Below are 14,343 nucleotides of genomic sequence, written 5' to 3' on the forward strand. Positions count from 1 at the left end.
AAACAAGAGAGAACAATGCATTGATCTCTAAATAATGGTAGAAGATATTACCATTATACAGTTTTTCTGCCTATAACCAAGCTTTTATGTTACCACTGCAAAAATAAAAAAAAATAAAAATTACAAAATGTTTTCTTGCATTTTTACATGTATTATGCATTTTGTGGATCCTAATTTTTTTAAAGTTTAAGTTTAGGTCACTTTTAGATTATACAGGTCTTAATTGGTGGATAGATTTTTTCTTCTGTAAAACCAGTCTTGTATTTATTTTTGTCTTTTATTAAAATGTATTTGAAGATACAAAACATTCACGGGTGAAAAAGAGCAAAACGTCTGCAAGAGAAAATATGTATACATACAGTATATGTATATGCAAGGGGTTATCCTGCATAAGCTCTGTGCACAGTTTTTGGTCAACCAAAAAATTGAAGCGATTAAGGTAGATTATATTTGCCATGTTTATGTCATTCAAATCAGGATGAATCCCAGCTCATAGCCTTTCTCAAATCTCCTTTTAGCATTCACTGTTCCCAGAGGTTTTGGCCCCTGTCTGCGTGCGTTATAATTTCGAGTCTCTTGATGGCTTAGCTGCGTTGGAACACTTTTTAACTCCACAGCCAAAGGCTTTGATGCAAAGGCTGACATATCTGTGTACCTGCTGCTGAAATGACTATTTTTGCTGTGTGAAGAACTTATTAAGCAGCAAATGTTATATAAAGAGGGACACCAAAATGTTTTATTTGTAAAAGTGAAATCACAATTGATGTTTCACAGATCTTTTGTTAAACCACTAAAATCACACAGCAAAAAGCTGTTAGTGTGCTTGCAAAGGCATAACAGTAAATTTGTGTTGTATACATATGAAGTGTGATAAAACTGCATAAGCCGACAGATTTTCCTCCTCTTGACAGAACCATTTTTTTCTTTTTTTTGGTCTAACATTATAACTGCCATAATCTGCTCCATTTTAATGCCATGGAATGTTGCTAATGCTGCTTATCCCTGACTAATAACTGCATGGAAAATATCTTACTGTGACTGGTTACTTCCTGTACCTGCTGGCACATTTCATTTGTTTGCAAAACACCAACAACCCTACATACCCCAAGGCTGAGGGGTGTGAAACCATTCTTTTTCTACCACCAGCAACTTTTAGCACCAGCTTTGTTTGTTTTTCTGCAACACTGTAACAATGGCACCTATCTTACTTTCCTATTACCACAAAGACTAATATTTAATGTCTGTTACATTGCATTATTGCTTTATAGTATGGAAAGTAATTGCAAACTAGCAACATCTATCATGTCCCATCCAAATCTATTTAAAACTGCTAACTGTAATTAAAAGATGGCTTTAAATGAGCCATCTGTAGCACTCCTACACAGTCTTTATTTGAAATAAACAAGAAACCCATGAGAGTTATGAAAGGTTAAGTTTATGGCTTAAAAGCTGATTTTATAGACATTTGTTATTTTGTAGTCTTGCTTCAGCAGCAAATACTGTAAACTCACCTTTGTAAGAATATTATGCACAAAATCACCAAATTCACTGCTCACGATTTACCAAACTTCTGAAAATGGACAAACCTCAGTACACCCTGTCTGAAAAACCCCAAACGAAACGAAACAAAAACGGATCAAAATCAGCAGTAAAAGTGTGTTCTGTTTCTGTTGTATACCTTTCTATCATTTGACCTCTATTTGTGTTTTTGTCTTGTTTTTTCCCATGTCAAAGACGATGAACCAGTCGGACCAGCGTAAGTAAAGAAATACTCGTAATACTGTGCATTAGACATTGTTCAAAAGTAGTGGGCAATGTATGATCTGTGATTTATTACTGCTACGTCATTGTAATCTAACTGCTTTTATCCTAGGAAAACAAACTCAACAAACAACCACAAGGACAAAAACATACGCCAGAGGAATACAAAATAAGCAATTTACTCAAGTAAGACTGTGTTGTAAGGGATGGTGGGGAGGGGGAATAAATATAGAACTTACTGAGAGGATAACCCATATTCAAGTCTTCTCTCTACTTTCTCTCCACAGATGAGATGGATAAACTGCATTTTTTTGACTACATGAAAGTATCAGAGGTTGACAAAACTCCAGGCAGTGTGGAATAACCCATATCCTGTCTCATTCTATGAGAAACAATATCAGCACAACACTGGCAACAATAAGAACTTACTGTAATGGCTGTCTTAAGCATGCCTTATCCAGTCTTAGATGGCAATTTCAGGATGATGAATAATGACTAACACGCCACAAAGGTGTACACATTTCCAATGTGCTGTTGATGTCTCCTTTATTAATTTTAACATTTCCTCAACTGAGGTGATCCCTTTTGTATTACATATCATGTACAATGCATGCAAGATAATAACGCAATAGGATACTCAGAATAGACATTTTCTGTTGTTATCCCTCGTGTGGCTTTTTTGCATCCAATCTACCTGTTTTTTATGGAGTCATCCTAAATATATATATATATATATATATATATATATATATATATATATATATATATATATATATATAAATGCTTTTTATCAACAATTTGTACAGCATATCATTGTCATTGAAATATTTAATTTGTCAGAAGAAAATCTACTTTTATCAGAACTTTTATTGTGAAGCAAGGGCTTCATTGACAGGCAGTATTTAAATTTAATTGAGCGTGCTTACAGAAAATGACTACTGTGTGTTTAACTATCTTAATGAAAAGGATATCTGTATTATTTCTATTTTCTTTCCAGAGTAACTTAGGTGTCTTGTATATGTTGAAGTATGAGTGTTCAAATGATAGGAAATATGTAAAAAAAAATCATATTTTTTTTATAATTCTCAATTTCAATTCATTGATTTTTACTTTCTATTTTTTTCTCTTTAACTGTATAGCATGGCTATAATCCTATGCAATATGTATTCTTAAATAGATATATGGAGGGCAGTTTGTTTTACTCAGTGAAGCTTTAATCTTGTGGGATCACTTGAAAGCTGGCATAGATTCACTGCTGTAGCTGCATGACTCCTCTTTCAATACAATGTATCCATGTGTGTTGCGGTGGGAAAGGACCTGGTTTCGGGATGTGAACTGAGGGACCAGAGCATATAGCCACGATCAAACATATGAGTGAGACCAACATTTTTTTTCTGAATAAAAACAATGTCAAAAACCATGCCATGTTTCTATTTTTCCAAGATCACAAATGTTTCAGTAAATCAAAAGCATCATCTGTGTTATGTAACAATTACTGTGAGATAAGATTTTAGATTCACTAACGGCCAAGTAAGCTGAACGCTGCCTACACAACGTTTACAACATAACATAATGGTACTGACTTGAGCTTTCTGCCTTCAGCTGGTGGTGAGATTTTTTTCACTCTTCTTGCAGTTTCTCCAACTCCTCCTGTACCTTCTCTACAAACGCAGGGAAGCTGGGATCCAGGAGGCAGACCCGCAGGATGGGTTCCAAGTCACCTGATGCCAAAGAACAGGGACTGTATATGTTAGGGAGAGCCAGAGTAGTCTCTCCCAGGTAGTGCTGTGGGATGCAAAAAAAAAGACTGCAGTCAATCTAATGGTTAGAATCTCACTGACAGACATACAGCTATATGTAAAAGACTTTTGAATATTTCTACAAAGTTAATTTATTTCAATAAAAACTCATATATAGCTTCATTATGCAGGTGATTATTGAAGGCAATAACAATAGTTGTTATGCCCTGCAGAGCAATAGGAAAGACTTCTGACTTGACAGCTGCCCAGCAGCAGTTATTGACACACTTCACAATGAAGGTAAGCCATAAAATGTCAGTGCTAGAGACATAGGTTGTTCAGAGAGTGCTGTATCTAAGAAAATTAGTGGGGAGATTTTTTGCCGGTGGTAGCCTTCATTCACAGTATTCAGACAGGAAACGAGCAAAGAGAGAAGGATTCCAAAGTCGGGAATTGAATCTCAGATGGGCCAACAACTTACTCCACCATAATTAATTTGTTGTAAGCCATAATCATCACAAATAACAGAAACAAAAACCTCAATAATATATTTCTGTGTATAATGACTCTATGAGTTTCACTCTTTTAGTTTAATTACTGAAACATAATTAATGTCTCAATCTAATTTATTGATCCATGCTTGTATTTCTGGAAGTGTTTATGAGAGCTGAGTGCCTTATAGGAAGAATATGATTACAAGACTACAGATTTAAAATGTTATTTATAGCAAATGTAGCACTAGTTAATTTTAGATGATTTGCAGATTAATGTGTCAAAGTTTCAACATTTAATACCTCAGTAAGACGCTTGATGGACACAGAGCCGTGGACAGCTTCAGGCTCAGGCTGCCCAGTCTTTCTCTGACATGCCTGCTGCCAGAAGATGACAGAGAAAGTGAGGAAGGAAAAAAAAAGATTTGACAGACGCGGCATGACACCACAGAGTAGGGAGACCAATCAATGACCTCATTACTAATTGAAAATTTTCCACCTCTCAAAGTCCTTTCATCTTCTCTGCAAACTTCTGCATTGCATACGTCTCCTAAAGGTCAACTTGAGCACCATGGCGGAGTCCATTTCTTTCCTAATCCTTCATGTTTAATGACTTAAAGCAAAGAAATGCTGCGTGCTTTACTTTGAAGCCAAATTGTAGTTAACCAAATTTTTAATGCTACTCCAAAGTGTATTCAGGAACATAGTTATTTCATTCTTACAGTTATTGCTGAATTTTTAATATAAGGTGATTTATATTTTATAATCTAATATTAGACTGACTTACTAATTTTTGAGTAATATTTAGTCAGTATAATCCTATTATTATTAAATTTTCCTATCTAAATTTGTGTTTTTATGGTAGGTCTTAATCCCACACAAAATCTGGGATTACTTAATGATTCTTGCAGATTTAAATGGCCTATCAGCCCCACAAAAGAGACAATATAGTAAATAGCACCACCTAGCGAGGACATACTGCTACTGTACTGTTGATTACAAAATCCTTTCAAACACAGTGGCGAGCCTCTTCAATTGGTTTACAAAAACCCTATTTCACAACCAAAACAGATTGGATTAATCTACTATTATAGTCTAAGTAGTGTGAATATTTTATCCATGTTCTAAACTAAAAGTTACCACGACTGTACTTTGCTTAGTTTTGGAACGTGTATGACTTAAGAGACTAACAGGTTGAAAACCAGTCAGGCTAGCGTTGAAAAAAATACATTGTGTTTGCTGAGAGGACATCTTAGCAACCTGTGCTGCTGGTGGGACCTCAACGGGGGGTTGATTTGGATGTGTCGCAGCAACTTCCAGAGAGGTGACAGGAACATATGCCGACAACTTTTCCACAGCCCTTGAACACTGATTTACGGCCTCTGCTGTGCTGCTGCCATCAAACTGCATCCTTATCATGCGGCTCTCCCCCTGCACACGTCCAAAATATTTGCACACCGTCTGTCTCTGTCAGCCAGTCATGCCAATGAAAACATCTGAGGTTTGTATGTTTTGTTTCACTAATCAGTAAAATGAATACATAAATAACAATTCAAAGCTTGTGTATACAAAGAGACAAGTGAAAAAAATCAATAATATCTTTTTGATTGTGTAATAATTAATCAATCCATTGTTTAAGGTTTGGAATGGATCGCACTAAATTAAAATATTAATATTCTGCTGCTTACCTTCACAGTAAATCGGATCATCAGGTTATCAGATTTGTGCTGTACTTTAAGAGAGTTGGAGCCATCGTGCAAAGGGACTGTGGCCTGAAAAATGAAAAGAAAAGAAACGTCTTTGAAACCTGGAAAAAAAAGATGATTTGTACTATCAAATAATTTTATTTATTTTCTAAATAAGAACCCAAGAGCAAAAGGAGACAATGGCTAAAATTAAATGTTTCCCAAAACTGTCTGCAGGGGTCTCTGTTTACTCAGTAACTTCAAAGCTTCATATTTCGATCTTGTCATTTGTCTCCAGGAGTTCAGAGAGAAAAACAAGAGCTTAACAGTCTGTTGTCTGCTAATTGTGCTTTGCCGTGGTTAGTTTTAAAGTAGAAGCAGTTAGTTAATTTTTTTCCTAAACAACTGCACTGCACCCAAAGCGATAAAACTTCAATAATGATTTAACAGAAAACACATTTTAAAAACTGGCAAAGGGAACATACTGTTCAACATTTTGGGAACCTTTTGCCTGAATGGTTCCTTCACATTTAACCTAATAACCACAATTCTACACAACTAACCAATCAGAGTTCGATGTCATTTGATCATAAAGCAATACTCACATTTGAAACTTAATATTCAAATCTCTTATGACTAGCTGTCTTTTCAAAAGCCAATATGATGTGTATCCTTTGAGATTGTTTTGGGGGTTTTTAAGGCTTAACTTTTCTGAATGAAAACTTCCTTCACAAACTGCAGGGGTCTGTAATAGAGCAGTCACAGAATGCTCCTTAGTGAATGTTCTCTACTGTATAGCCTGAATAAATGTCTGACTTGTCAACCTAGCACAGCAATATAGCCATGTCTCCTTACAGAACATTATTAATCAAAGACAGAGAGGTACCTGAAACTGTAGTCTGCAGGTGAGAGGAAACCTTTTTTGTCCTGGGCGACAAAAATCGTTTATTGCCCAGGACAAACCACACATCTTTCCGCTGGAAAGACATCAGCGGAAAGATGTGTGTATAGAAAATGACTTGGTTATCATAGTTTTTTTTTTTGCTTCTTATCAGTTTCTATTCAGTTTTAATGTGGCATGGACTTCTAAAGCTGTAAAGATAATAAGTGTGAAATTGCAAAACGTTATTAAGGTTTATAACTATGTATGTGTATTTGTGACAAAAACTATGATCTTTTTTTTCTGTAACACTCTTGAACCCAAGAAGAATATTTAGCTTGGCTCCTCCGAAACAATGCAGTCAAATCCCATCAGATTTGATCAGAAATGTCAGACTTTTCAGCAGAATATTTTATTTGGCCTTGATCAGACTCTCTGATCTGAAAACAGATTAATATTTATGTCTAGTGCCATGGAAGAGGAGGAGCAAAATTTGGGACTTTGTTTTCAGGCTTTATTTAAAAATATGAAGTCAGACTTTGTTATTCACAATCTGGAGCCTTAATTCCCTATGGCTTTGGTCTAGTGTGATGCCAATTGCAATGCAATGTCTGGAGTTTCAATTGTTTCAAGCTTGGATCACAGCTATACTGTTAAACTAAAACGCTAAGGGCATGGGATTTCTCTGAAGAAAAGATACATTTTCAGTTTACATACTAGTGCATGTTTCAAAATGTATACCTTAATATCAATAACCAACTCAGAATTTAAACTGTTACAGTTTTTCTTTATTGTTGTCATGCAGTTGTCAACTCAATCTCTACATTTTCGAAGCAGTTAATATTCAGGCAGAAAACAGTGACACTGATAGTCAGAGTGAAAAATTTTACTTGGTATGGGTTGTAGCCAGGCCAAAACATTTAAAATATGAAACAAAATATTGAAGCAATATTTCCTTCAACCAATACAATATGCAACCAAGTGTATGAGCTTTTCCAATCAGTTATCACATAACAAACAACAAAATACAGCACTTGCTTGTCATTGTAGCCCATTAAACTGCTTTTATACCAGAGCAATTTGTTATCGTTCTACTACATAGGCTGTGTTAAACTTTCCAGCTTCTTGTGAAGTATTGTATCCAGACTCAGAAATGCTTTGATAGTAATTTGTTTTCCTTACTGAAATATTGTCAATTATTACAATAATGCTGTTAAATGTAAACCAAAATAAATTTAGTAAGCTTTGGTAATAAAGATGGTAAAGCTTAAGGAGATTGATTTATGGACACTCTGATGATAGGAAAAGACAAGATGCGCCGCAATTGCAATTGTAATCATCATTGCAATATTCAACCACATCACAATAGCATCTTACCAAGCTTTCTTGCCCTTGCAGCACCAGCAAATATCCAGATTCCAACAACGTCATGACAATTTTAGGTTCATTGGCCTTTGCCTCTGAAACCTGCAAAATAAAAACAGGAAAATAAATTGAGTGTCTGTATTTTCTTTCACTCTGCAGCCTTTCAATGTTTCATTTTCCATAGAGCTTTCGTCCACTTGACCATGGAGTCTCCCACATGTCTGGACTTTACAGATACAGTTGTCTTTATACGACAATCCCTTGAGACACTCACTGAACTCAGGTGATTTCCATTCCATTCAATGTGAGACTACAAACACCAATTGTTGTATTAGGTCAGTCACTTTAAAGTGAGAGAATGAAGCAGCCATTTATTTTATGTAGATTATTTATATTTATTATTTTATTAAGCATGCCTTTTCTACAGCAGGAGTTTTGTATGTTGAGTGGTCATACAGCCTGTGGAGGTTGTTTCATTGAATAACTATTTGTTTTCTTTGAAAAAAATAAATAACCTGCTAATTCCTAATCTTTCTAAAGCTTTCTACAAGTAGCCCTCGACCAGCTGTTCATATAATTATTTTCCATCCTCTGTCTGAAATCTTGCAGGGGTCAACTAGTTGTGACTGATTTGTGGTATAATGATGTTCTTTCCGCTTCTTGATAATGGCACCAACAACAATCAGTAAGTTTTGCAAAAATAAAGTTGCAGAGGTCTTGAGAAAAGCTTGTTAGGTTTGTCCATCATGCAACGTTCCTAGTGTAACATCTTGATAATGAGACACTTTCTAATAAGCTACCTTTTGGGATGATATTATTCTGTACTAGATTGCAAGATTGCTTTGTAATTACTGATGGACTTCAGCTGATGTTATGACTTTACGAGTCTTTTTACACCTCCCTTTCTTGCAGTTGTTTAGGAAAAAAATTAACTAACTGTTCATTATTTTGTCCTGTGTAAAATAGGTCTTCTTTGCATGTATGGACTGGGTGGGTTGATATCAACACCAGGTGAAAATTGAACCTTTAGAAATATTACATCAGGAGATTAGTGATATGTCCAAACTTATGTTACATAATTATCAGAAACAATAAAAAATGTACATGTTGTTCTACAATTATTATTTTTTCACATATGCAAGGTGAGTTTGGTTGGTTTTCCAGAACATTCCAGCTTAGCGTTGAACACTTTTTTCTTTGAATAATAACACAAAAGTAATTGTTTTGGTGAGTTCTTTAAAATTCTAACTCTAAAAATTTAAATGTAATTACAAATATTTAGATACACTTATAAAATAAAAACAGAATTTGGGCATGACACCTAATGCTTGCAAATGCTTGTAGCTGTTAGCATAATAATGTTATGCTAAGTCCTCTTAAAAACAAAGCTCGTCCCGTTATAGCACCCGGTAGCTATCATAAAGCTATCGTGTTTAAATTAAAAAATAAATAAAAAAAAAACATTGAGTTACCTTCCAAGGCTTTCGTTCAGTTTGTGGCACAAAATGCCCAAAGCGTCTCAATGTCCATATGTTACTCGCTGCCATTTCATTAAGACTTTAGAGTCCCGTTTGTTGTTGCAAGAAGAAAGTTGTCTCCTCTGGTCGTTTCACATGACCTTTACTGAACAGAGCATGCGCGGAAGGAGAAGCAGCATGGAAAAATTTTATAAGACCCCTTTGCAGGTAAATCGCAGAGAAATAACACACACTAATGTTGTAAATAATATTAAAATCTTATTTTCAATTGAAAGCTAACTAAATACCTTAAGTAATTTTCTCCCCTTTAAAATCAAACTATGACTGTTTAATTTTGATTGCATCTCTCATCTCACTTCCTACGAAAGAGGATTAGGACCACCGAAAAAAAAAAAAAAATTCTGAGTTTAAAGTCAGAATTCTGAATTTAAAGCCAGAATTTTTTTTATTTTTTATTTCGGTGGCCCTAATCCTTTTCCGTACACCTTACTCCTCTGCGAAAGATCTTTTTTTACCGACTATCTCTAGTGTCATTAATTTTAGTTTAAATACTTTTGTTTCTTGAAATTTCATGTTTGTCCTGTATTGAAATGAGAAACTGGTTCATGAATTCATCATTTTGGTCATGTACTTTGTATTTCTTTTTCATTTATAAATAAATAAATTTCTATATGTCGCTTTATTAGAAACCGCATATACATTTCAATCTTTACGCTTATCTTAATGTGTATTTCAGAAACACAAAAAATTGCCTCCAGTAAGACATGTAACACAGTTTATTTTCTTTCACTGCTAAATAGGAGGAAAAACATTAACAATAACAATTCGTTCCCTTCATTACTTTGCCTGGAAATCAAAACTGGCTATATTGCTTTGATAGTCTTAGACATTTATTTATTTGTTGAAGGTAACAAATATTTCAATCATATTTAGTTCTCAAATTGTTACGTTAATAAGATGAGTTTGAAACGTGAAGAAGGAGCTGAGCATTGTGAGTGTGGAGCAGAGCAGATAGAAAAAAAATTAAAGTATGAATTTATTTCTTACCATCTTCACTATTACAACATAGAACCTTTAAAAATCACAAATATCTGAATATTTTTCTGTAAGAACCCTGGTGTTTTGAATGTTAAGTTTAAGTTATGATACTTCCCAGATATCGATTTACCTGCATCATGCAGGGCATGGCAAAACTAAAAAAAGGTTTTAAAATAAAGCACCTTAACAAGTTCTAATTTAAATAACTCATAGCTTGTTTTAAAAACCACTACAATAGATGAGTAATTTTATTAAATGGAGTTACTCGTTAAAACTTTTTTTATTTAAAGCCTTAAGTTTTTGTAAAGGTTTGTTTCTTGAGAAAAACAGAAATTTGGTTTGCATTCCCATTTACTAGTCATTTTTGGTCCTGCAGCTTTAACACAATAAAAACTATTCAAACCTCATTTTATGTTACATTTCACTGCAACTTTGACGACCTCTCCTCCCCAAGAAATCTCCTTGTTTATTTTCCCTCCCAATAATTAGATGGGATTTCCTGTGACCCGTCAAGTAACCATAAATAGTGGCTTGCAAAAATTATTGTTGCATACCCATTGAACTTTTTGTTTCATTGTGTTACATCAAAACTACAATGCATTTTATTTGGATTTTAAAGACAAGAAAAAGCAAGCAGTTTTCAACTGAACTGACTAAATATTCATGGTGGACTACATACGTTCTCCACTATGAAATATGGTGTCAGCATCATGCTGCAGGGTAGCTTTTTTGAATCGGGAGAAGAAACTTTGTCAGAGCCAATGGAAAGATACAGCCGCATACAAGGGGAACCTGAAGGAAAAGCCAAACCCCAAAAGATTTCCAGCTGTAATTACAGTAAAAACTGATTATATAAACAACTAACTCAGGGGACAGAATGAATTTGCATAGCACACTTCTCAGTGTTTCATTCATAAAAAAAAAAACTTTGAAAACACACTGCTGTTCAAGGATTGCCTCAGATGGTGTTCAGTGGTGGACATAAATAACCACTTAATTAGTATTAGGCTTCTGTTGAGTTTGTTTGTTTAGTGCTGCTGTGCAAATGTTTATTTTACAATAAAGTATCTATGTGAGTTTAGTCTGAAATGAATGGCCAATAGCAATGAGACATATATTCACTGCTGAATATTTTTAGATTTGAGGTGGTCACAAGTCTAACTAAACATCTCAAGGATGATCAGTGACCAGTTAGAGAGTGTGGATGCTTCCATACTCTTGAAATGTTTAAATTTTTTACACATGGACAAAGTTCTTGAAAACATGATCTTACTTTGTAATAATGAACTACAAACCCATTCAATAAATTTGAATATTACTGAAAAGTCCTTTTATTTCAGAAGCTTTTTCAGTAAGTGAAACATCATTTGGATTGATTGCACACAGAAGGATGTTTCAAAGCCTTTATTTTTGTTAATTATGATGAATTTCTACAGTCATTGAAAACATGACACATAAAATTTGAATATATGAGACCATTAAAACACAAATATCTGGGTATGGGTATTTATCTGGGTATGTTTATGTATTATATAGAGTGTTTTACGTCACTGCGTTGCTGGTTTTTATGTGTTTTAATTTTGATCTTTATTTGTTTAATCTTGTGACTGTACAGCACTTTGGTCAGTGGTACTGTTTTAAAGTGCTATATAAATAAACTTGACTTGACTTGACAAATAGGCTCAATGAAAAGTATTTTTAGCACCTTTTTAGATGTTATTTTCAAAAGATACTATTCAAAAAAAGACATTCTAATTTATTGAATATGACTGTATTTTGAGTAGCTTTAAAAAAATCTAATCAGTTTTTGAATACAAAACTGTAAGGTAAAATAATGTGAAAAAAGCAGGTTGTGAATGCATTATGATGCCACTGTTTAATGAGATTTGCCTCAGCAAATACTTATTTCTTGTCAAAATGAGTTTTAAAATAGATTTTCTTCTCAGAAAACCAATGAAAGATTTGTTTATGTTCTTGACAGGCTTTAGTACTGTAAAATATCATACTTTCTTCGTGACATGTTTGACTTGTTTTCATGTAACACATTTTCATTTTCATATTGTTATTTTAAGCTTTACCCAGTAACCCTCTGAACCTTTTGTAGAGTGTATGGATTTGTAGAGAGCCCGCATCCAAATCATCGCAGATCATTTTAACTTCAAAAGAAATTTCACGCAGCAGATTAGAGCGGAAAAAAAAATAGATTCAAAGCCAACGGTTTGGCTCTCATAGTGAAGCCCGGGGAAGGCTGTAACAAAGGGCTCGCCTGGCTACCTGTAGGCTCAACTTAACAGGGTTTTGTTTTAAGAATGGGGAGAGCGTTTCCCCTTTAAACAAGGTGGGTTGAGCTTATTTGCAGTTCTCGCTCCTATGGCAACCCAATAGATCAGCAGCATGAATATTCACAATTCACCAAAACGCAACCTGACTATGGATCAGTGATGTCAGCGCTCCTTGGAACGCTTTACTGTATTTTGCGTGATTTTGTTGCGTTGTTCTAGCGGCAGCTTGGCGGGTGGGGGGGGGGGGGATTCTGGTTAGGAGAGCATCCTTCGTCGTGCATGACCTTTCCCAGGTCTCCATCCCAACGTCCGCCCGCACATCTTTCACATGTCACGCTAAGGTGACTTTCAGGCAGTTTTTTCCACTTTTGCGCACAATGTCGGAGCGCCATAAAGATGCACACTGAGAACGCAGTGGCCAAGCGGACCGCCCAGGCTGTGCGTGAGGACATATGCGAGCAGTCAGGTAGTCAAATTATCAGAACGAGTGTCTCTCGTCTGTTTCAGTGGAGTCACGGTGTTTCTTGTCATGTGTAGCGGGATTTCAGGGACTCAGATTAGCTCAAGTCTAATCGCTCTCACAAACAGATGCGGGGCGCGGGGATGCTGGATGTGTTCGTTACAATACACCCTGGATTTATTTAATTTCCTCCCCTGTGTCTCAATGTCATAATGGACAGGTTGCATTCATCCATGCGTAAAAGGCTCTACAGTTTGCCACAGCACATTGGACAGAAAGCATCCATAATGGGGGAAGGAGAAGACGCAGACAAGGACACCCGGAGGAAGAGTATAAGGATGAAGCCTCTCCCGTCGCCGACCTCTGGGGTAAGCTGCAAAGGCATCGGTGAGACCAAAAGTGGGGAGTCTGTGATCATGGAGACGGACATGGGGAGACCACTGAAGACGAGCTCAAATGGGGACTGCCGGAGATTTCGAGGCAGCCTCTCGTCCATCACCAGTCGGCATGTACACGACTCAGACTCGGCCGAGGCGAGACGCCTCATCACCGAGGGGGATGTCACCCCGAGCGAGGAGAGCCCCCCTGGGGCGATCGGCGACGAGCAGCCGGATGAAGGAGCGCAGGGTGCCAGCGGTGGCGCCCAAACCGACCCTCCAGACCAGCAGGCGGGTTTTATAAAGTTGGATGGCATTGATCAAATTCTACCGGACGACGCTGGATTATATCAAGCCGGGTTCATACACAGGCAGCTGGGAGCGATGCTTCAACCGGGGGTCAACAAGTTCTCCCTGAGGATGTTTGGAAGTGAGAAAGCGGTCGAACGAGAACAAGAGCGAGTCAAATCGGCCGGATTTTGGATAATTCACCCATACAGCGACTTCAGGTAAATTTCAGACACCTCTTTTGGTCTTCTAAGGTTAGAAATGAGGCTCCACGGTGTAACGTCGATGCCTTGCGCAGGCCCAGATGTTTATTTTTTCTTTTTCTTTTTTCCCCTTTTTTTTCTCTTCAGGATACTGTGGGATTCATTAGTCTAGGTGGAGCGCGGTTCATTCTTAAATTCTGGGTAGCACTGCATGTTCATTCTGAAAAATAAACATGTTCAAAGTTGTCTCATGGATAATTACAAATAACCCATCTAATCATTTGTAAGCTGACTTT

At 36.2% G+C, this 14,343-nt stretch overlaps 3 protein-coding genes across 4 annotated transcripts in view; 2 read left to right on the plus strand and 1 right to left on the minus strand.

Annotated features, from left to right (window-relative positions):
• The window catches only part of LOC102225206 (neuroplastin), a 36,595-nt gene extending 33,414 nt beyond the window's left edge, over positions 1-3,181 (plus strand). The window contains exons 7-9 of one of the 2 annotated variants that reach the window (XM_005805546.2): positions 1,747-1,756; positions 1,874-1,947; positions 2,049-3,181. In XM_005805546.2, coding sequence (XP_005805603.1) covers positions 1,747-1,756; positions 1,874-1,934 — 71 coding nt within the window. In that variant the 3' untranslated portion in view covers positions 1,935-1,947; positions 2,049-3,181. Of the gene's footprint in view, positions 1-1,734; positions 1,757-1,873; positions 1,948-2,048 lie in introns of both variants that reach the window. The other variant, XM_005805545.2, reaches the window with a different exon arrangement.
• A 149-nt stretch (positions 3,182-3,330) lies between these two features.
• On the minus strand, positions 3,331-9,468 carry rec114 (REC114 meiotic recombination protein). Its single transcript, XM_014471210.2, has 6 exons — positions 9,394-9,468; positions 7,934-8,023; positions 5,680-5,763; positions 5,252-5,422; positions 4,295-4,372; positions 3,331-3,546 (listed from the first exon to the last, which is right to left on the minus strand). The coding sequence occupies exons 1-6, from the start codon at positions 9,466-9,468 to the stop codon at positions 3,382-3,384; spliced, it is 663 nt and encodes a 220-aa protein (XP_014326696.1). The 3' UTR covers positions 3,331-3,381.
• Positions 9,469-12,988: 3,520 nt separating this feature from the next.
• LOC102230132 (potassium/sodium hyperpolarization-activated cyclic nucleotide-gated channel 1) overlaps positions 12,989-14,343 on the plus strand; it is a 77,061-nt gene continuing 75,706 nt past the window's right edge. Inside the window, exon 1 of the mRNA XM_023333025.1 lies at positions 12,989-14,065. Within this exon, the coding sequence (XP_023188793.1) occupies positions 13,392-14,065 (674 nt within the window). The 5' untranslated portion in view covers positions 12,989-13,391. The remainder of the gene's footprint in view (positions 14,066-14,343) is intronic.

Source organism: Xiphophorus maculatus, chromosome 4, assembly GCF_002775205.1.
Source record: "Xiphophorus maculatus strain JP 163 A chromosome 4, X_maculatus-5.0-male, whole genome shotgun sequence".
Classification (NCBI taxonomy): Eukaryota; Metazoa; Chordata; class Actinopteri; order Cyprinodontiformes; family Poeciliidae; genus Xiphophorus; species Xiphophorus maculatus.